General features: G+C 49.1%; 8 protein-coding genes across 8 annotated transcripts; 5 read left to right on the top strand and 3 right to left on the bottom strand.

Annotated features, from left to right (window-relative positions):
* Positions 1-2,772: 2,772 nt before the first annotated feature.
* Positions 2,773-6,276, top strand: FSUBG_7470 (osomolarity two-component system sensor histidine kinase SLN1; the record flags this gene model as incomplete). Its single annotated transcript, XM_036685779.1, has 2 exons — positions 2,773-5,471; positions 5,523-6,276. The coding sequence occupies 2 exons, from the start codon at positions 2,773-2,775 to the stop codon at positions 6,274-6,276; spliced, it is 3,453 nt and encodes a 1,150-aa protein (XP_036537028.1).
* Positions 6,277-7,878: 1,602 nt separating this feature from the next.
* Positions 7,879-9,466, top strand: FSUBG_7469 (cell division CDC50; the record flags this gene model as incomplete). The annotated part of the gene is made up of 6 exons (XM_036685777.1): positions 7,879-7,978; positions 8,042-8,078; positions 8,153-8,249; positions 8,317-9,094; positions 9,145-9,307; positions 9,358-9,466. 6 exons carry the CDS (start codon positions 7,879-7,881, stop codon positions 9,464-9,466), a joined length of 1,284 nt encoding a protein of 427 aa, XP_036537027.1.
* A 976-nt stretch (positions 9,467-10,442) lies between these two features.
* FSUBG_7468 (FACT complex subunit SPT16) lies at positions 10,443-13,757 on the bottom strand (the record flags this gene model as incomplete). The annotated part of the gene is made up of 5 exons (XM_036685776.1): positions 10,443-11,548; positions 11,602-13,210; positions 13,262-13,383; positions 13,436-13,520; positions 13,581-13,757. The coding sequence occupies 5 exons, from the start codon at positions 13,755-13,757 to the stop codon at positions 10,443-10,445; spliced, it is 3,099 nt and encodes a 1,032-aa protein (XP_036537026.1).
* A 1,311-nt stretch (positions 13,758-15,068) lies between these two features.
* Positions 15,069-15,750, top strand: FSUBG_7467 (4-carboxymuconolactone decarboxylase family; the record flags this gene model as incomplete). Its single annotated transcript, XM_036685775.1, has 3 exons — positions 15,069-15,548; positions 15,603-15,648; positions 15,704-15,750. 3 exons carry the CDS (start codon positions 15,069-15,071, stop codon positions 15,748-15,750), a joined length of 573 nt encoding a protein of 190 aa, XP_036537025.1.
* Positions 15,751-16,275: 525 nt separating this feature from the next.
* Positions 16,276-17,040, bottom strand: FSUBG_7466 (uncharacterized protein; the record flags this gene model as incomplete). Its single annotated transcript, XM_036685774.1, has 1 exon — positions 16,276-17,040. The coding sequence occupies one exon, from the start codon at positions 17,038-17,040 to the stop codon at positions 16,276-16,278; it is 765 nt and encodes a 254-aa protein (XP_036537024.1).
* A 1,491-nt stretch (positions 17,041-18,531) lies between these two features.
* On the top strand, positions 18,532-19,320 carry FSUBG_7465 (BUD32 kinase; the record flags this gene model as incomplete). The annotated part of the gene is made up of 1 exon (XM_036685773.1): positions 18,532-19,320. The coding sequence occupies one exon, from the start codon at positions 18,532-18,534 to the stop codon at positions 19,318-19,320; it is 789 nt and encodes a 262-aa protein (XP_036537023.1).
* A 249-nt stretch (positions 19,321-19,569) lies between these two features.
* On the bottom strand, positions 19,570-20,569 carry FSUBG_7464 (gamma-glutamylcysteine synthetase light chain; the record flags this gene model as incomplete). Its single annotated transcript, XM_036685772.1, has 2 exons — positions 19,570-20,482; positions 20,544-20,569. The coding sequence occupies 2 exons, from the start codon at positions 20,567-20,569 to the stop codon at positions 19,570-19,572; spliced, it is 939 nt and encodes a 312-aa protein (XP_036537022.1).
* A 1,057-nt stretch (positions 20,570-21,626) lies between these two features.
* FSUBG_7463 (clathrin coat assembly AP19) lies at positions 21,627-22,265 on the top strand (the record flags this gene model as incomplete). Its single annotated transcript, XM_036685771.1, has 4 exons — positions 21,627-21,637; positions 21,696-21,729; positions 21,785-21,902; positions 21,956-22,230. Coding segments are annotated over 4 exons (438 nt in total), but the record flags the coding sequence as incomplete, so codon positions are not given.

Below are 22,265 nucleotides of genomic sequence, written 5' to 3'. Positions count from 1 at the left end.
ACGGTACCAGGGATTATGCATGGAGCACTTCTGATCAAGCACCAACATCAGCAAATTGAAGATGGAGCTACCTACCTACTAACCTGCTACCTAGGCTACGGCAGAGTGACATGACAGTTCGGCTGCGTGGCAGTGGGGAGGTGGTGGCTTATTTGAGGGGGTTCTCTGCTGGAATGAGGCGGTCGACATACTGTCTATGCGAAACGTACCTAGTTAGGTAGTTAGCTGGCTGGTAGGTTATACGCAACGTCGCTGCATTCCATTCCATTCCCTTCCCTCTGTTGACGTTGGAATGGATGGATAATATAGCAAGGAGCAGTCTCTAACGATTGTGATCCTTGTGCTTATCACGAGAAGTTATCCACAGATTTATGGTGCTGGGCTTGACCTCTGATAGGGTTATGCAAAAAGTCTGGACTCTATGGGATCGTGTCATATCATTTAAAGGTGCCTCTCAAAGTGGATCGTCCGTCCCATGCAAGCAAAAGTTGCTGTCGATCCAGCCTCGAAACTCAGATCTATGTATCCGTATGTACTCCGTAACTTAAGAATAAAGAAAGCTTGGCCGGGGACCCCACTATTATCTCGTTTTTATCCGGGGTCTGAGGTGCTCTTCTTATTCTGCTTCTGCTTGCCATGGAAATTAAACGACGGAGTAGAGAGCCTATCAGAGGCGTAATGTCCGCGGCCAACTTTTCTTCCTTTTTATCTATTTAATCTTGAGATGGGCCAAAGAGTGAACTACATACCTAGTTCCCAAGGGACTAGTTCCGAAAAATGCCCTGACTAAAGACGAGCCTAACAGCGCCGGTCGGGCTGCTTTTTGCGCTATGCTATTCGCAACAGTTCTAGGCACGTTCGGCCGACTCTGCTAGCCGTCCGTTTGACATTTGCCATTGATGACAGTGAATTTGCCATGGAGATGAGTGGATCGGACGTTTCAAACAGAACCCACAGCAACATTCTTTTGACGGAACATGCATATGCTTAATAAGATCCAACGTTGACCGACCAAACTCGCTTACAGATGGCATCCTCAAGCCCTTTCTAGGTTACATACTATGTACTACACTTCATGTTTCTCCGCAAGATTGACTTTATGTAGGTAGACTCTACACTTGGGGCTGGTCAGGCAAACCTTATTTACTAACGAAAAATCTCCATTTCTCAGCTGGCCCTGTCAGCCAGCGGCGGAAATCACCATGTCGCGCGTCGCATCCAGCAAATTCCACCCGTTGATGGCTGAAGCCGGTGCGCTGGACCATGTCCGTGCATTTCGTTGATTCTTTGGATAGAGGGCCTTGCTCGTTGTTGATCAATGTACGCGATCGGCCGGGTTGCGGACGATCACTTCCTTGAACTAACATGTCCATGACTCCATGTCCATCACCCGTAGCCGAACTCAACCTAGTATGGAGTTTGTTTGCCAAAAGTCCAATAAGCACTTATCGCCAAGGGGAATAATGCATCCGGAAGAGTTGTCAGTTGCCAATATTCCTTCCTGATGGCTGATGCTGAGTCTGCACTGCACCCAAGTAGAAAGAGAGAGAATGCCATCTGCTTCTGATGGATGTATGTACACATCCTTGATATTGCATGATATAGATCCTGGAGATTAGTCTCTTTGTGGTTTAGGTTTCTGAGTGGCTTGACCACTAACAACATTAACAGACCAGCCAGAAATCCGCGAAACGGGCCAACAGCTCGTAGCTTATTTTTCTGTATGTAGGTACGGAGTACAGTACTCTGTAGTCTACCTCGACATGCGTATCCTGCGCAACCCGCTCGGTCCGGTAACAACCCGTACCTATTGTTGACTCAACGTTAGGTTGCTTGTTCATTCAGCTCCAGGGCAATTCCGCATTCTCAAGTACCCCATGTTGATTCACACCAAGAATTCGAACCTGATCTAACCAGTCCTCGAAGAATATTGCCTCAGAACCTAAGCTGTGGCAACGAATTCATGTAAGTTCTTACAACAGCCGTTTATTGAGCCTCCCCTCCACGCGTCGCATCCTCCAGGGACCAAGCTTTTACCACTCCATGCGACAGTTCAGCCTAGGTACCTACAGAATGGCCTAGTGGCCCAGACAGCTTAGTGCCCACGCATCCCCCCAAGAGACTCCGCCGATCGCTACCGTTTCCAACACCACTCTCCTCCCCAATCTCCATCCATAATCCATCTCCCCCAGCTCTTACATACATCCCCAGTCCTGGGTTGTCTTTGTGTATCCGACAGCTACAAGCTGCGACTTTCGCACGCACTCGCACGACTCACCTTCCTTTCAGTCTGAGCCAGCAAAAGATCGAGTACTCACCCAGCAAATAGAGCCGACGTTTGTTGGAGGACCGTCCAACCTTATTCCAGGCCTTAGTCTATCCTTTTGTCGAGACAGTTAGTTACCAGTCCCCGGGAAGACCGAGTCAGCACACCACAGTCCCACTACAGCTTTCGCCTCCCTTGGCTGTGTTTGTCGATCAACGATCCACAACCATCAGGTCCTCCACGACGAGCATCTCGACTAATTCTAGGCGACGGCCATAGCGACCACCAGCGAAGGCGGAGTACGATCCCGAACCTTGACGTCGAACCGACTTTTCAAGATCAAAGCGCTGGGGGCGAGCCTCCTCAACTTCAAGTGGCTCTAATTTCAAGTCACCTCTTCAGCACGACTTCCTTCGTCTGTGCCTTGCACTCAACCGTCCCAACGCAATCGACGATGCCGCGTCGCCGCGCTCGACCCTCCAATTCCTTCTTCTAGCCTGCCTACCATGAGGATCGCCATTCGTGAGCAGCTTGCAGCCCTCGTTCTTCTTGCCGTTCTCGTCTCCCTCGCCATTGTCTCTATTCCAACATGGATCTATGTCAATCGCTTTGTAGTCGACATCGAGCGCGAGGGTCTGCAGCTCACGGCTTCCCTCAAGGCATCCCGGATCTCTGCAGAGCTCGGCCTCATTGAGACCATTGCCATGACTATTTCTTCTCGAATCCTCGTTCAAACAGCATTCACAAATTTTTATAATACTGGTGACCGAAACTGGGAAGATGCCCGCGAAGATCTTGAGAGCGCACTTGCTGTCAGCACCAGTTCTGGTCTGTTGCAAGTAAGGCTATATTCGAGGAATGACACGGGCGCTTCCAATGGCGGTTTACTTAACGTGACCTCCCTTTCTGCACCAGAGATCATTCTGCCCTATGGTAGTCCAACTGGCTCCGAGATTCGACTCGGCGACACGGATGAGGGCTACCCACCGACCCTCTTCCCTAATCTTACATATATTAACCTTGAACGGCCAAGTTCTCAGCGCAATAACACAACAGCTTTTGCAGCCCAAGCATTCCCGGATGTTAGGATTGCCCGCGATGGTGGCTTGTTACTAGGGCCACTAGTTCTCAATGAGAGTGCCGCTCTCCTTTCCGTAACCATTCCTGTTCGGGACAACAACGATACTTTCATCCTTGGCTACATGACAGTGGTTACGCTTGCCGAGTCACTCACCGCGGTTCAGGATTCTCGTGAAGGATTGGGAAAGACGGGTACCGTCTTACTCATTGGCCCTACTGATCGGTCAAATCGGTTTAACAAAACTCAACCCGCCAGCAATGCGACATACACTCCCAACCGTGACGAATTTGGTAATGTGATGGTCAAATTTGTCCTTCCTCCTAAGAATCCGGAAGGACAGAAGGATCGTCATGATGTTCATCAGTTTGTCAGCGAGACTGGTAACAGAGCATTTCCTGTCAAGTATTACCCAGCAGCGTTCGATTCGTTCACAAAACATTATGATACTGTCAATAACGCCAGCGCTCTCCTTAACACACACAACGAGCAAAACGACCGTGTCGCTGTTGGATTTGCTCGAACGCAAACTCCTCTGGCAAACTGGACTGTCATCGTCGAGAAAGCCAGATCAGAAGCCTACAAGCCGATCAACACTTTGCGGAACATCCTGCTTGGAACCGTGTTCGGTACTGTCGGCTTGATAGCCTTGCTGGTCATCCCATGTGCTCACCTGAGTGTGTTGCCTATCCGAAAGCTCAAAGCGGCCACAGAAAAATCAGTCAATCCCCCTGGATACGAAGACTCATTCATCGATTCGGATTCCGAGTTCGGAGAGGAGATCCCAAGTTCTGGAGGACAATCACGACGATCGAAAAAACGAGGACCAATAGCGAAATTTATTCGAAAAATGCAGGGAAAGTCGAATGCGCCGAGTTCAAGCCGAGATATTGCCCGCCGAATGTTCAAAATCCCTGCAAAAGTCGATGACCGGAAGCACTTCGTTACGGATGAGCTAACTGAACTGACACGAACCTTCAACGATATGAGTGATGAATTAGTAAAACAATACCTTTCCCTTGAGGTCAAGGTGGCAGAGCGAACAAGGGAGCTGGAGGAGAGCAAGAAGGCAGCGGAGGCGGCCAATGAGAGCAAGACGCTTTTCATTGCCAATATTTCCCACGAACTGAAGACGCCCCTGAATGGCATTCTTGGCATGTGTGCCGTATGCATGGAAGAGAACGACATCGTTAGGATTAAGCAATCCTTGAAGACACTCTACAAATCGGGCGACTTGCTGCTTCATCTCTTGGAGGACTTGCTGAGTTTCTCCAAGAACCAGATCGGCCAGCAGCTCAACCTTGAACTGAGGGAATTCCGACTGGCCGATATCCGATCACAGATTTTGACCATTTTCGACAAGCAGGTTCGAGAAGGAAAGATCAATTTCTCGGTAGAGTTCATCAGCTCCGACAATATCGAAATCAGCACAAGTCCAGACAGAACAAATGGGGAGACAAGATTACCAGCACTTGGCCCCTATGGAACTGGAAGATTAAAAGACATGTGTCTATGGGGCGATCAACACCGAATACTTCAGGTCATCATAAACTTGGTGAGCAACAGTTTGAAGTTCACGCCTCACAATGGCAGCGTCTCAGTCCGCATCAAGTGTCTTGGAGAGGCAGAAACCGTTGCTGAGAATGAAAGCCGTACATCGTCAATATCGAAGAACTCGCGGAATAACTCACGAACTGGGCGTCCTCGACAACGTGGAAGCGCCAGCTCAGCAAACTCGGGAGGCTCAGGAAATCGAAACTCGATCCCGAAGTTCAAGGGCGGAGGAACTGCCTTGTCCATCAACCCTATGGACCCAAAGGCAACTCCTCATGTCCTGGTCCGGGAGCGATCCCCTACGCCTCCTCCACCAGGCGCCAGGTCGTATGTGTTTGAGTTTGAGGTACAGGATACTGGCCCCGGCATACCTGAGCATATGCAGCAAAAGGTTTTTGAGCCTTTTGTCCAAGGAGACCTGGGTCTGAGCAAGAAATTCGGTGGCACTGGACTAGGATTGAGTATCTGTCACCAGCTAGCAGGCCTCATGGGCGGTTCAATCAGCCTGCGTAGCACTCTGGGTGTCGGCACAACCTTCACTATGCAGATTCCGCTAAAATACGTGAAGGATCGGTAAGTGTGCACCAGCGAACTTGCTACAAAGTTACTAATAGTTAGATCCAGAACTTCTAGCACTGCATCGAGCAGTGTGAAATCCCGCCCAGCGAGCGTAGATGTTAGCGACATAGAGCCACAGCGTGTTGCTCCTGGTACCCCGAAGCCTGCAGCTGAAACCAAGTCAGCTGGTGCTCTCAACCCACAGCCTCGATTGGTCGGCTTAAGCCAGCCATACTTTGCTGCTGACCCTCCATCTATCAAGAGTGCAGAACAAAGGATGGCAGAGATTGATCGTGCCATTGCCAGTAAGGGTGGCCAAGGCAGGCTACGCGTTCTAGTTGCCGATGATAATTCAACCAACATCGAAGTCGTCAGCCGCATGCTGAAACTCGAGGACGTTTACGATGTGACTATTGCGAAGGACGGCCAAGAGGCCTACGACCTGGTGAAAGCAACGATGGAGAAGAACCAGGCATTCGACGTGATTTTCATGGACGTCCAAATGCCCAACCTTGATGGGCTGCAAAGTACTCGACTTATCCGTGAGATGGGCTACACATCCCCCATCGTTGCTTTGACAGCCTTCTCAGAGGAGAGTAATGTGAAAGAATGCATTGACTCGGGCATGGACGAGTTTCTCGCCAAACCTATCCGACGGCCGGCCCTCAAACAAGTGCTGAAGAAGTTTGCAACAATCCCAGAGGAGCCGGAAGACGAGAAGCGCTCTTCTTCGCTGAAACCGAAGGCTAGGACGAATGGTAATGCCATTCAGCCACGTAAGGAGGGCGAGAACGGCGCACCACGAGAGAAGCATGGATGAGCGCTTTACCCCTGATTTGCTGTGCACGTACAGAAGCCACAGCTAGGAACACGAGCGAAGAGTGACTCGTCCCGAAGACAGACATATCTGTACTAAAGGGACAAAGATCCCCATACACCATTTCAACCGACATACATCCCTTACATATTTGTTTCACGTTGCAAAAGTCTAGCGGGAGGAATTGTCTTTTCTGGAGTTTGAACATTTTTCTTATCACAATTTTCAAGGGGGAAGCGGATCAGGAAAAGAACCGCTCCGATGTCTTTTGGCTTGTTCGGGTTACTTGTCACGCACGTTGACGAGCATCGCGAGCTCTCTATACTCTATTTTGATCGTATTTCTGGTTTTTGCCATCACATACAGTTGATCGGCGCGCACGTATATAGGCGTACACGTTTTGACCTATCATAGTTATCATTTGCACATGTTTGCGGATACTGGCAGTGGAATCCAAAGGATGCATACGAGGAAAAGAGGGGACAGAGGAGAGAAGAAAGAAGAGGCGTATATACATACTGATGTTACTGATGTACTTATATATATGCGCATAATACTGTGGCGAAGGAAGAACAGAAATTCGTCACTTGACACATTGCATGACTCGGTGCATCTACTTCCTGTGATATGTTGAGACCACTAGAGGACAGTGGTAAAGTTGGGAAAGCTACTTGATTCTTTCTTCATTTCCGCCAGAGGCCTATGGCTACTATAATAGGTATCAACCACTAGTAAGAGACTTGGACGCCAAAGTAATGTAGAGTTTCTACCCAGGAAGGCGCAGTGGCAGAGTGGTCTAATGCGATAGACTAGAAATCTATTCTCTTCGGAGGCGTCTGTTCGAATCAGGCCTGCGTCGGTGTTCTTTTTGATTACAGAGTATTAGACCTGGAGTTAATATTTCTTTTTTTCTTCTTTTTTTTCTTATTAAATAATATAAATATAGTAATAATTAGTTTATTATTAAACAGTATTAACCTAATACTAAATATATATAAATCTTTACTTATAAAAATATCTATCTAATAGCTATTTAAGTAATACTTGGCTATGTTACTAATGATAGAGAATATTTCAGGGGTCTTTTACCCCAAAGACTCCTAGCCAACGGGGTCCGGAAGCACTGCCCACTCCGCCGTAGCGCATAAGCCACTAGAGGTGTTATTTAGGAAAGGTACATTTTAATCATGGACTTGCAGACACAGAAAGTTCAACTTCTGGTAGGAACATAAAAAATTGGATAAAAGCCCATATTTATTTCAGGGCCTGCCTGCTTTAAAGTCATTTTAAGCTCAACTCCGTTGTCCTACAATAGTGAAGCCTTAGTACCTAGGATGTGACAGGAATTCGAAGGAGACGGGCAAACCATGGACCTCAGGAGCTAGGTAGAGGTACGTACCTCTTCAGCACACAGGGCACCTACCTACACGTAAGGCTTCACGAGCCACAGCGCGACCGTTCCAACCAACCATCCTATCCCCGTCAGCTTCATCCATAAGTCGCATCTTTTCCCCCCTTCACATATCGACTCCCTCCATCGATAAAAATACCCTCACATCGCGCAGGAGTAATTACAGACCATTCGTAGATTCTGACGACGATACAATGGCCGACGAGCAGCCCCGTGGCATCGACCACACTGATTCCATCGATTCGAATGATGGCCCGAAGCAGCCGGACAAGAAGAAGAGCCGTCGCCCTGCGAGTGAGTGTGCCTCAGGGATGCGCGCGATGCGGGAGAGAATTCATATTGATTAATGCCTCGTAGATACTGCCTTTCGACAACAGCGTCTAAAGGCCTGGCAGTATGTTATAACTACCTATCCTACCCTCATCCCATTTACTCAATCGCCCCCTCGATGCTGATACCTTGCGACAGGCCCATCCTCACACCCAAGACTGTCCTGCCTCTCTTCTTCGCCATCGGCATTATATTCGCTCCCATCGGCGGTGCTCTTCTATACGCGAGCGCTCAGGTACAACACCCTTGACTCGTCTCGCTAGACTATACCCGCCAAACCCAATTCTAATGCGCAATCCCAGGTCCAAGAAATCCGACTCGACTACACCGATTGCATTGAAAAAGCCCCCAACCTCACGAACGGCGGCGGCGGTTTCAGGGGTATGCCAAGCAGTGCTGTCAGCACCGCTTTCAAGAGTTCGAACACTTCAGTGAATGCGCAATGGGCCAAGCAGACCAACGTCAACGTCACGCTCGAAAACGGTGTCAACGTCACGAACCCTCGATGCCATCTCAAGTTCACCATTCCAGAGGAAATGGGCCCGCCTGTTCTCTTCTACTACCACCTTACCAACTTCTACCAGAACCATCGTCGATATGTCCTCTCCTTCGATACCGACCAGCTCAAGGGCCACAAGCGCTCTTACAGCGACATTCATAACTCGGACTGCACTCCTCTGTATGGTGAGGGCAACAAGCCTTACTATCCCTGCGGACTTATTGCCAACTCCATGTTCAACGATACCTTCTCCAGCCCTGTGCTCTCGAATCCTCCCAAGGCTAGTAGCAATGATACGTGGGTGTACCTTATGCAAAACAACACGGGGATCTCGTGGGATAGCGACAAGGACCTCTACGGCAAAACCTCGTACAACTACACTGACATCATCCCCCCTCCCAACTGGCACGATCGCTACCCCAACGGATACACTGAGGACACGCCTCCTCCTAACCTCAAGGAATGGGAGGCTTTCCAGGTCTGGATGCGGACTGCTGGTCTTCCTACTTTCAGCAAACTGTACCAGCGCAACAACACTCAGGCTATGTGGTCTGGGACCTATGATCTGGTGATTGACTACCGTAAGCCATTGTTTTCTCATGGCGAACAAGCATATCTAACCTCAATATAGGCTTCCCTACTATCAAGTACAAGGGCACCAAGTCCATCATCATTTCTACTCGAACCGTTATTGGAGGACGCAATCCTTTCCTCGGTATTGCCTACGTTGTTGTCGGCGGTGTTTGTATTGTTCTCGGCACCGTGTTTACAGTTACTCATCTCATCCGCCCCAGGTTTGTCCCCTACTCTGACAGTCGTGGACCTTATGCTAAATCCATGATAGAAAACTTGGAGATCACACTTATCTCTCGTGGAACAACGCCCCTGGTGCAAAGTCTGGCCCTAGCACTGCCGCCGCTTCGGGTCGCGATCTCCGTCCTGGCGAAGCTTAGACAGCTCGCGACGATTCGCGCGCTCTTCTCGCAGCTCCTACAAGCCCATCTCCCTCGTCTTTCAGATTACCGCCCAGTGCATCAGGTGGCCCCCTAGCCACTCCCTGATCTGCACCGTCCTAGGTCACGTTCACCATCAAGGATATGAGTTATTCAGTACTCAAAGGCTGGTAGATGTCGTTCTGAGAGAGTGCTTTTGATCATATTTGCTTGTCACGTTTCTCCATTATACGTCTTGCTGTGTTTCTGTACGACTACTCATTTTTGCGGTCTCCAACTGTTGCTTTACTTTTGGTTTCGGGAGACTTATGTCATCAAACATTGGTCTCTTACACGTGTGCTAGCTATGTTGGCCTCGTGTGCCTCTTCACCCATCAGGTACCTGTCCTTTTGAACAAGAAAATATAAGGAAAGGGGAAGGAGGAAGAGCAAGAATTGTGTTTGCTTCGTACTTGTCTTTATATGGATAGGGAGTTTGGGCGCGTTGCGACTCGGGAATAAGGATAGAATGAATTGAATTATCTATATACTCTCGAGTTCAGTCACAAGATCTGACGTTTATAAGCACAATAGATTGGATGCTATGCTGCCTGAGGTGTGGGTTGTCACAGAACAACAATCCTACGACACCAAAAAAATTACAATGCAAAATCGCTTCAAATCATGAATTATCTTATTGTGACTGATACAGCTGCCCTTGACCCGTCCTGACCGATATCGATATCGATGAGCGAAAGGAAATATAAAAAAGATTCTCACCACCAGACCAGCTATTTGAGGTATGATGATCCGAAGCCTCCATATCCCCTTGAAGGGACTCGAGGACCTGTAGCTAAAGTTAAAAACCAAGTAGGAAAATTGTATGTTTTTAGTACAAATGGTGAAGCAACCAACCAACCAGCGTCTCCTCATCCTAAGTTCACGCCCAGAAATATCATCTTCTCACCCCGAAGCCCATTCATTATTATGTCACCGTTTAGCGCTTTCGCTTCTTCTTGCCTCCTCGGTCTTCATCCTCCATGGCACTCTCGCGATCGCGCTTCTTGGCCTTGCGCTCGAGCTCATCCCAATCCTCACCCTCTTCGTCACTGTCGAGCTCTGCATCTTCGTCGTCATCGCTTGCATTGCTGCCGAAATCGGATCCTTCGTCACTGGATTCAGACTCCTCATCGAATTCGTCCTCGTCCATCTCAAAGGCCGATTCTTGCTCAGACTCACCCTCGCCATCATCATCGTCAGAGTCAGCTTGCAGGAAAGACCAACCACCATCAGCAAAGAACTGGTGCGTGTCTGCAGTGACCGTCTTCATAATAGTTGGCCAGTTGAGGTTAAGAGGGCCTTCTGTGTAGGCGATATCGGAGGAGTCGAGCCATTCCTTAACCTGGTCGAGGAACTCGACGGGGATGGTGTTGACGTGGTAAGGGGGTCGTGTAAAATCCTTGAAGACAAAGACCATGTCAAAGTTCTTCAGGCCGAACTGAACACGTTCCAGGTGGGCAATCTCGACTTCTTCAATGGTGATGACCATAAAAGGAGGCTCGACAACCTGAATGAGGCAGTCCGTGGTAGGTTGCACAAAGACATTGCTTCGGAATGGCACACCATGAAAGCCAAGATCACGAACGGGCATGTCGACCTCGATACCTTCGTTGCGACCAGCCTCGGCAATCTTCTGAGCAAAGCCTTGGAATAGTCGATCCAACTCGGCTCTGCGACGTCGTTCCTCTTGTTCTGCCTCGAACTCATCCTCGTCACCATAACGGTACTTCCGCTTGCGGTTACCCGTCTCATCGAACTGAATGTCTGTGGCTTCTCGGTAGAACTGAACATCCTTTGTCTTCTTCTTGTTGCCAACAATGATCGGGTCCTTGAGATGAATATGAATGATAACAATCAACTCGTGCTGACAAGGTTGGAAAAACAGGTGTTTGACGTTTGAAAATAGTATGTCCACTCGGTGTTGTGCGTTGAGCGGTGAGATATATCGAATACCATTCTGATGAATCTCGACCTTACCTGGTACTCGCTTGCCTTCCATCGCTGGGCGGATATAGACATTGTCCAGCACAGCTGGTCGTCGGTCTGGGTATTGGTTAGTATCGACTGATCCGGAAACAGGTCCAGCTTTGACTTACTCCTTATCTCGACGAGTTTGTCCTGCTCGACGACATCCTCCATGTCCTTCTTTTCCTGCTCCTTCTTGACCACATCGCGCTTCATGTTGGAGATCTGAGTCGCTATTTCATTGTATCTCTCACCATCAGACGATCTAAAGGTCAAACTTCGAACAAAGTGCGCCGATGCATCCTCAAAGGGCTGGTCATCCTTTCGGCCTACGCCCTGACCAGGGGAAAGGAAATTGATACGCAAGAATGCCCAATCACCCTCGTCGCTTTTACTCGCGTTTTTGATAGTGTTGATGTGGAAAGGAACAGGGCGGCCCATAATGGGCAAAACGACTGTGTTGTTCTTGATATCGACAACAACCTCGAGGTTCTTGATCTTGCTGGGAAACTGATTGTCTCTCTTGTAAGACTCGAAACGCTTGAACTTCTTGACCTCACCACCGTTCTGGCCACTCGTGGATTCTGAAAATCTGGCGAGACCCTCCCTTTGCTTTCTCGCTGCAAGTTCCTTCTGATGCTCCCGTCGCTTCTTCTCAAGGTCGTCGTTAGCGACTTGGGTTGTGCGTTCTGAGCGAAGTCTTGTGCTTGTGATGTTCTTGGTCGCAACGGCGCCAACTCGCGAGTCCTTCTTCTCCTTCTTAGGGGCAGGCTCTGCTTCTTCATCATCCTTGAAGAAGAACGAGTTGGCATCGGCGCTTGTTGGGGCCTCAGCTGTGAATACCACGGGCTCTGCCGAGGTGACTCGAATGGTGTCGGTCAGGACGAGCGCATAGATCTTGCTGTTCTTGTCCTGGGGGGACGGGTTCTCGATGTCTTGGAATCCAGTATTGATAATAAGAGTCATACCGTCCTTCAGAACCCGCTGGTTCTTGGCGTTAAGGATCAAAGTAGGATCCTTGTTCTCTAATCCAATACCCCAACCAACGTTCTTTAGAAAATGCTTCTCCATATCTGGCTTCTTGCTCTTTATAATGCTGATGGCCCTACCATAAACCTCCTTCGCTGTCATACCGTCACGAATCTCCTTGATGATAGTGTTGTGGATGAGAGTAAGGAGCTTATAGTTGCTCTCCTGAGACTTGTTGGGGTCGACGAGGTAAGTTCGGGCGATGGTAGAACAGTATGACTTGTATCGAAGCCCCATGGCGGCAATGATGATGTTCGCGTGGAGGTTTTCGTCGTTGGGTTCACCGGCAAATCGAAGATCGTACTTGCCACCACTCTGGATCGAAGGTCCCAGAATCCAGTCCAGCTGAGCGGGATCGAGGTCCGAGGGAAGTTTGCCCTTGCTAGGCAACTCGACTGTCTTCCAGAATTGGTTGTCGTCGAGCTTCTTGTCAACCTTGTCGGCGAGTGCGGAGTGTTTGACTTTCTTTTCAGCATCGAGGATGTTGGACATTTCGTCGAGGAAGTAGGGGGTCATCAAGGCAACACAAGCCTTGGAGGCGGTTCGCATGGCTCGGAGTTCGCTCTCGTCCTTTACGGCAAAGGCGTAGGTAGAAAGGGCGGCGGATATGTCGACCTGGGTCACATCCTTGCATTGATCGTTGAAGAGCTTCTTCCACTCATCGACGAAGGGTCCTCGGGAGGTGTCTTTGGCAATGGTGCCAACCTTATTCTGAAAGGAATTTGTTAGGACTGAACGACAATCAATCTTCAAGCGACTTACTCCTGCCTCCTTAATCTTGTCGGCAAGCTTAACGAAGAGTTTCTCGTTTTCGGCGGCATCCTTGCCTCGCACAAGGACTTCGATTGGGAATCGACCCCCTTTCAACTGTTCTAGATGCTTGGCTAGAATGGATTTAGCATGAGTCATTTCGCGCAGGCAAAAATGCGGTCGCACCTTTCTTGGCTGTTGTGAGGATGTACAACGTGTCCAAGGTGAATAACATAAGGGTCGTCGGAAACTCGTATCCAAGAAGCCAGAACTAAGATATTGTTAGTACATGCATCTCGTATTCGTTTCGAGTCGTCGTGGGATCGCATACGTGAATCGCATTGTTCTTGTGGAATTCGGGGATCTCTTCAACCTTGCCCATCATTACAATGAGGGACTGAGCACCGTTGAACAGGCCATCCTTGGAGCGCAGGTCATTCTTCCAGGCAGTGACAAAGTGGGAGATGCGCTCCTGGAAGAGCTTGCTGTCAATCTTGATCTCGGCCATCGTTTCTGATGGAATCGTGATCTAGAGTGACGGGGGAAAGCTAAAGGAACAAAGAGCTGATGACGGGAGGTTTCGACGACGCGAGAAAAAGTGAGGTCGCGTTAATGATCCAAGCTGGAGCTCCCTGTCACGTGATGTCCCGCAACGCGTTCCTTGGGTGACTGATGATGCAAGCTTCCTAGTACTGCGTAAAGCCTGATGAATTAACCGTGGCAGGGCAATACTCCAAGCCATTAACAGCCCGAGCTTTCTTCAGGTTTCCCCAGTCTTTCTTAAAACCTCTTATGAGTTTGCCCCTCTTCGCACGCGAAAAGAGTGCAAGTTTCGAGAGATGAAAGATTGCTAAAACGGAGTTGAGTTGGTGGAGCAACCAAGTCTAGCAATAGTCAGGGAGGGATCTTGAGATGCTGGTTCCTGTCCTGACGATGAACACGAACCTTTCTAAAGACGTCGGCATTTGTGGTTCACTTTCTCCTGCTAATCCAGAATGCGCCACAGATGTGTAAGTTAATCTCTTTAAATATAGTCTCTAACTTCAACGCAGCCAGTGTCTCGTAACGCCTCTTCTCACCTGAGATCTAGTGAGTAGTGGAGTATTGTCAATGCTGTATTTTATTTAGGCCAGTAATAACTGACTACTATATTTGCTCACGCTTCTCATATATCGTCTTCGATAACATGAGTGAAGAAGATCGAGGGTATTCGAGAACAAGCATAGAGCATACACGTTTCCTTTTTGTTCTACCATCAGCTCACTCTAGATACTCATCAGCAACACATTGAGGTCCGAGCACAGTGCTAGAGCTCTGGAAATTCAATTCACGGTCTCACTTAGATTTAGAGCTCACTCAGTATCCGAGGTTGAGAGGAGCCGCTTTTCTACCATGAATGCGCCGTGATTGAGACCGCGGAACGAATTGGTTGAAATAGCGACGACGACTTATACTCCAATCCTTATATCCAACCTGAAAAGACTTGATTGTGGCTCGGAAAACTTCATTGTATTCTTTCCGGTAGTTTTCAGACTTGCTGCTTTTCACACCCGCACAATCTAGAAACATCAAACGCCAAATGCCGGAATTAACCTCCGTGTGTCGGCGCCGGTTTTCGGGAAGTGGAGTCGGGAGTTGCGATTCAAACCCGACCCCGCGTATGCCCGGGTGAACATATAACCAAACGCGAATATCTTCTCACAACCTGTTTTCTCAACCTCATCTACTCTGTAACTTATAAAACACACAGTTTCCCTGTGGTAACATCCTCTCTAAACACTCTTATTTCACATCGACTTAGACAATACTATCTGCCATCATGCGGGTTCCGTATGTATCCAACCCTCCCGAGACCAAGTCTGAGGAGCATGCCGCCATTGTAAAGCGCATAGAAGAGCGCCGCGCCCCTCGACCTCTCCAATCTCTGGATTTGGCTCTTCTCCACTCCCCTCACGTTGCTGACGGCTGGAACTCATTCCTCGGCGCTGTTCGTACCAAGACCTCTCTAAGCGACGACATTCGGGAGCTTGCAATTTCACGTATTTCGGTGTGCAACAAGGCCTGGTACGAATGGAAACACCATGCGCCGCTAGCTGTCAAGGGTGGTGTGTCTGAGGCTGGACTTGAGGCTATCAAGGGAGAGGAACTTGGTGAGCGGCCTGCTGAGCTGTCAGAGAAGCAATGGGCTGTGCTGTTGTACACGGATGAGATGACGAGGAACGTTCAAGTCAAGGATGAGACCTTTGATCGTCTGCGCGAGTATTTCAACGAACAAGAAATTGTCGAAATCACAGCCACGGTAAGACAGTCCCTTGGCCCTCTGTAGTCATCAAACTTATCCTGACACCAACAGGTTGCATGCTACAACTGTGTAAGCCGTTTCTTGGTGGCACTTGACGGTAAGCAAACATCATAAATTCATCTCCTGTCTAAGTAGAACTAACAATGCTACAGTCGGGGAGAGAAATGGTACCGGCCCCGAAGCTATCTCTGGTCATTGATAGACAATTGTGTCCTGCCAATTTCCAGAAGCAGCAGCAAATTAAAAAAAAAAAAGAAGAAGCATGTCTTGATTATGAATAGTGATTCATAAGACACAGAACAAACAAAGTGTTAGAATAAGACAAAAACAACAGTACTAAGGGAATACCACGACTTAAGGCCGTGGAAAGGGGTATCATCCCATCTACAGAAGTGAAGTGAAGTGAAACTAAAGAACCAAACTCCTCATAAACAAAGCCCCCAAGGCCCCATCCCCGCCAAACCAACCCGTCGTTAATCGTTTCTCATTCAACCATGCCTCCTGTGGTCGTGGTGAGTGTCCACTGTCATGCTGGGCTATGCTGTTTTGTAAATATGTTGGCGGCCACCTGGTCGCACTAAGAACGCCGTGTAATGAGGATTGTGTAATGTCCATGCTGCATCGTCGCACTTGACAGCCTGTAAGTGTTATGCCGTGTCGCTGTAACCAGAAACCAAAATGAAAAGAAAACCATGAAGTCTAGGACCAAACCGATGCTTCAAGATCATGGAGACTTGGAATATGACCTTGACATTGCGCGCTCAATAGAAGCATGACGTTGATGCATTTTAGGCGATGTTTGTAGTTCCTGAACAACTCCCGCCCAGCCCTTACGGCTAGGTTTTGGTATTGGCTCTGGGTGGTTAACGAGAGCCTGGGTAGTCAAACTGCGCAAGGGAGGACGGTTGATGATACCCTCCATTAAGCCCCTAGGAAGAGCAGGGCGGGTTGGCGTTTTAAAAACCGATGGCTTTTCCAGATCCCTTGCCGTAGGTAGAGGCGGCGAAGGCGGCGGCGGCACAGAGGGTTTCTCACGAGTAGTGGTGCTTGTTTGTGATGCGACGACGCCCATATAAACGACAAGGAAGCGCATGCGTAGCATGTCGAGTCTGCGAACCCGGTCCTCTAACCTCGATCGCTTCGACGCCCACAACAGCCTGGCGGAAGTCTTTAACTTGGTGGTGTCCTCCTCGATCACCACACTATTGATATCCTCACGCAAATCATCGCCCGTCTTCTGAATCTCCCTTAGGAGCCGTGTCAAACGTATCTTATCATCAAGGCGCTGCACCTTTGCGACGTCACGATCATAGCTCTCGTTCTCCTGGACGGAAAAGTCGGCAGTGTCAAGAAATGCTGCAATTTCGAGCGGCGCCGCTTGGTACGCGGCCGTGTAAGAGGAGATGATCTGTGCGAGGACGATGAGGGACAGAATGACAGCGATCAGAATGAGGATGATAGTCCACTGGAGGAGATTGAACTCGGCCATGGTTGAGCAAAGCGTCTATATGGCGAGTCGAGGCGGAGGGCGAAGCTATCGCGCATGGTCCTTGGGGAGTTGTGTGTTTGTGGGAGAGAAAGGGGAGAGAAGGGGAAGAGGCGCACACAATATGCAGGTGAAAGGCAAGGGACATGAGCGATGACGACGGGAGGAACAAGCGCAAGCGCAGTCAAATTCAACAACCCCAACAATCATGCTGTCCAGTACAAGTACAGTATCTTAACCTATCAAAGAGAACCCGCGCGTTTGTGTGCGCTCTAATTAACTAACAGAGGCACCTAATTTCTAGGCTCATACACTCCGTACACAAGCCGAGCTTCCATATTCGTGCTGGACCACTTGGTGCAGATGGCTGGGGATCGAGAAGAGCCCCCCCTGCAGGTGCATCTGCAACTAACGATAGCCAATAGAGACAGGGCAGGGTATTTAAGTCAGTCAGTCATCACATGGTCATGGCCAGTCTAGTGGGATGCGATGCGCGACTTGATGGCGTTGTAGTTGTAGTTGTCTGACTGATACTACTTTGCAAGGCCCATAAGAATGGGTAAGCGTGAGGTACCGTGATGATGAGGTTCGCGGAAGTGCCGGGCGGAAGAAACGGTCAGTACGGCATCTGGTGATGCTGACTGATGGTGGTTTACACAAAACGTACTCAAAAACGATACGTAGCCATCACAACTTGTTAATGCCATACTTTAAGAGGATGCACCTCAAGCCTGCTCAAGATTGGCAGTGTCCAAAGACTAATGCTGCGTTGCCGAACCGTCCAGCGGGTTTTCACCTTGCATTGGCGGATGGATTGCATTCCGAGTGGGTTCATCTGCAGGTTGAGTATCACCATCGGTTGGATGTGACCAATTCTTGCAGGACACTATGCTAGGCTTATTTGAGTAGTGTCTTGGATCCTCAGAGCGCCCAAGCCCATAAAAGCATGGATATCGAGGTCTGGAATTAGGGTTAGGAGAAGGGTAGTACCTTGGTGGATCAAGTCTAGGGCTTGAGGAGAAAGAGAGCTGAAAGACATTAGTTTGTTGAGGTGAAAGTTATGAAAGACATCTAGTGCAGTAATACATTCCATGGCTAGGTACTTCGTATATGGACAACGCATCCCCTGGTGATTCAAAATCATGGAGGGGTGAAGAGAAGTTGGCTGGGTTAGCGTTGTTGTCATAAGTCGGAATAAACTTGATTCGTTAGGTACTGAAGGCTTTAGCCGCTGTCAGGTTGGCACCCAGTAAAAAGTTCGCGGGCCGTTGAACGCGTGAGCCAAGTGGTGCCAATGGAATTATCCTCTTCTCTCCTCTCCCTTGTCCCTTAGGCAAGGTTCTGACATCCCACTGACTTCATCGATGCCCTGTACCTGCGCCAGTCTTGCAGCTTATCACAATCATCGGATCTTTCTCCACGGGTATCGCCTGTTTCTGTATTCTCTATTGCACCCCTTCCTGCTCCCAAGAACCCTCAACAATAAACCTGCTCATGGCGACGACTACAGCGACGGTGACGGCTGACCCCGCGCCGCAAGCGCACCAGTTTCCCCTCCCAAAGATCCTCGAATACCCCGCGTCGACCCCGCCAATCCTCATCACTCAAGGCGCCGAGGGTCGCCTCTACAAAACCACTTACCTATTGCCCGATATTCCCTGCGCCCTCAAGTATCGCCCTCCTAAGCCCTGGCGTCACCCGATTCTTGATCAGCGGCTCACGAAACACCGGATCCTTTCAGAAGCTCGTATTCTTGCAAAGTGTCGCCGCGATGGGGTCCGTGTACCAGCTGTGTATGCTGTGGATGAATCTGCTGGGTGGTTGATGCTGGAATGGATATCCGGCGGTCCTGTTCGAAAGAGCATCAATGAGCGGCTCGGAAATAGAACTGAAGGCATAGAGAGCGATGCTGAGCTGAAGGACCTCATGCGAAGGATCGGTACTGCTATTGGCAACATGCACAAGATCGGCATCGTCCATGGTGACTTGACCACCAGCAACATGATGTTGCAACCCCCAGCTAACCCCCAAGATGGCAATTCTTTACACGGAGAATTGGTTATTATCGATCTGGGTCTGGCCAGTGGAAGTATATCAGACGAAGACCGGGCAGTGGATCTCTACGTTCTAGAGAGAGCATTTGGTAGTACACATCCAAGAGCAGAGTGCCTCTTTCCGGAGGTGCTCGAAGCCTATGGCCAGACCTTCAAACAGGCCAAAATTGTTCTCAAGAAGCTAGAAGACGTGCGGATGAGAGGCCGCAAACGAAGCATGCTTGGGTAAACAAAAAGAAAAACAGAAAAGCCGTCTTGCAGCCAATTTCCCTACCATAGTGTCTAAACTCCGTGTATCTGATGCTCGCTGTGAAAAAAAAAAAAAAAAAGAAAAAAAAAATGGACAAATGATGCCACTACATTCCATCTTATGTGGCTTGGAGATCCAAGATGCCAGCAACCCAATGGTTCATCATCTCTTCCTTCTTCTCTTTCTTTGTCTTTCCTCTCTTTCCCGACCGTCAAGGAATTTGTCCAACTATGGTGCCACCAGCTCCGCTCCAGCGAAATATCCCTTATTCTCTATGACGCCTCGATCCTGTACGAATGCCGTGTATCGTACTACCCATTCCGGGACAATTTCTCCAGTCAAACCCGCACCGCTATTACCGGGATCAGCAAGGAGACCTGCGCCCTTCGGCTCATGGCTAAGGAGTTCTCGAAGAGTGCCGTGCGGAAGAATATCGATGCAGTCGTTGTGAACATGCAATTCCACGCCTTCTTCCTCCGCTAGCTTTTTCAGTGGAGGTGGGACATCGCAGCAGTTTCGCAAGTTGATCTGGTCGATGACGGGCCGGACACTCGCACGCTTAATGAAAGCGCCAAGTTTCTCGCTACCAAACTCGGCCACAGCAAGACGCTTCACGAGACCTTGCTTGTGCAGGCCCTCGAATACCTTCCAGGTCGCAAGCTCCTCTTCAAGGTTGCCCTGTTGAGCATTGGTCTTGTCCGCCTCCCATTCGCAGTTTCCTTCGAACGAAATGCCAGGAAAAGATACAATCAAGAGGTCGATGGTTTGAATGCCGAGTTCTCTCCGGACCAAGTCCAGAGCCTCTTTGACATGTTGTTCCCGAGCAGCTACTGGCATACCCGAGAGAACAAAAAACTTGACAGTGATCTCATATTGACTGGGTTCCTCTTGGAGGCCCGCAGCGTTCCAATTAATGCGAGGAACGTATAGCGCATCGCCTTCTTGTTCAGTCCAGAGGTCGACGGCTGTGTGCTTGCCTTTGGGCATGTCGCCGTTTGTGAAGCCGTTTGTTTCTTGCGCATCGATCGCATAATCGCGCTGAGCTTCAGCGATGTTGTCACGCAAGGAATTGACGAGTTCGAGGTTGGATCTGTTATTGCCGGGTTTGCGGATAATGGAGGGGCCTGCCAACATGACATTGCTGTCGAGAGGGGTTTTGTAAGCATCCATTAAAACTGCAGAGAAGTGAGATAGATACATACGCAGTAGATAGAATAAGTCTTGTCATGGTGAAACTACGTGAGATGATTGAAATACGAGAGATATAGCCCCAGCAAACAAATGAGAAGAGAATGGTTCGAGGAGAGACTTTTAGTAGACAAGAGGGAAATTTTCGCTGTCGGGGTCTTCGAGGCGTAAACTCGGACACACCAGTATTAAATCTGCAGACCAAGTACCTACCTTACCTAGTCTATCTCAAGGCGCGCCCACTGCTGAAATACGTGGGGTAAAGCAGATAGCTTAGTAATGTCTAATTATTTGAGGTCGCAGTTATTAATCATAAGCGAAGTTTGAGGTTTGTGTCATGATTCTACTGTACTTATGTTCGTCATGGCTGCAATTATCGAATCATTGTTACGGGATAGAAGTGAGTGGGAGGCTGGCTCTGAATGGCCATGAAAAGTTTGGGACCTGACACAGTAGGACCGCATAGTCGCGTGCTTGATAAGTGAGATGGCTAATTGATGACAGGGCCCGTTACCATTTGTTTCACGGTACTAGAGTACCTATGTATAAGGTCTGAGATTCGTTTATCATCTTCTGTGTACGTGGGGTTTAAGTATGTGCCTACCTTACCTGAGGTACCTACTATAGGTAGGTACAGTAAGGCATATCGGCACTGAGGTATATGGACTATTTGTAATGTGCAGAATGATGTACTGGATTCCGGGTCAGTTACTTGGTAATTTCTTTATTAGAGACAGAATCGAATAACTTCAGCTACTTCAGACAGGTAACTCGCCCTAACTTTTTAGCTTGCCTAGGTATCTGTATTAACCTTAGGTAGATGGCGCCTGGCGCTCTCTTCCCGTCCCATCGATATAGCAACTCAGTGTAGCCACCCACTGAAGTGACCCGCTGAGAGGGGGTTAGGCGGATTGGCTGGAGCCTGGACCACCTCACCTCACTTCATCATTGGGCTTGTCGGCCTGAGCCAACTCGTCACCAACCCGCCAAAATTGCTTCCGTGTCCACCTTGAAGCCAAAATTGCTTCCTCCGTCATCTTTCGAAACCTCTCCCTGCCTTTTATCTGCACGCCTCCAAGCAGGCTCGATATACCATCATGGCCATTCAGTATGCTTCTCCGTGGTATACCAACTCATTTCGCCTGCTGACCGAGAGCCAACTATAGATATCTCATTCTCCTATCCCGTCAGGGCAAAGTGGTATGTCTTGGTTACTCACATGCGCAGCTTCAACAGCGCTGACTAGTCATGACAGCGTCTTGCCAAATGGTTCACAACACTCTCCCCCAAGGATAAGGCCAAGATCGTCAAGGATGTATCTCAGCTTGTGCTCGCTCGAAGAACGCGCATGTGCAACTTTCTAGAATATAAGGGTCAGTTTCCTAGCCCCTTTGTTTTGATGACATAGAGCTAACCATCAACGTAGATACAAAGATTGTCTATCGCCGATATGCATCACTCTTCTTCATCGCCGGGTGCTCTTCCGAAGATAACGAGCTGATCACCCTCGAAATTATCCACCGATACGTCGAGCAGATGGACAAGTACTACGGCAACGTTTGCGAGCTCGACATCATCTTCTCTTTCACCAAGGCATACTATATTCTCGACGAAATTCTCCTCGCCGGCGAGCTGCAGGAAACGAGCAAAAAGAACATTCTTCGCTGCATCGGCCAGCAGGACTCCCTTGAAGATATGGAGGTAAGTCATGACCAGCTTGATAAACTATGAAGTTT

Source organism: Fusarium subglutinans (genome assembly GCF_013396075.1).
Source record: "Fusarium subglutinans strain NRRL 66333 chromosome Unknown NRRL66333_c0000096, whole genome shotgun sequence".
NCBI lineage: Eukaryota > Fungi > Ascomycota > Sordariomycetes > Hypocreales > Nectriaceae > Fusarium > Fusarium subglutinans.
This window is presented reverse-complemented; position numbering and strand designations above follow the sequence as displayed.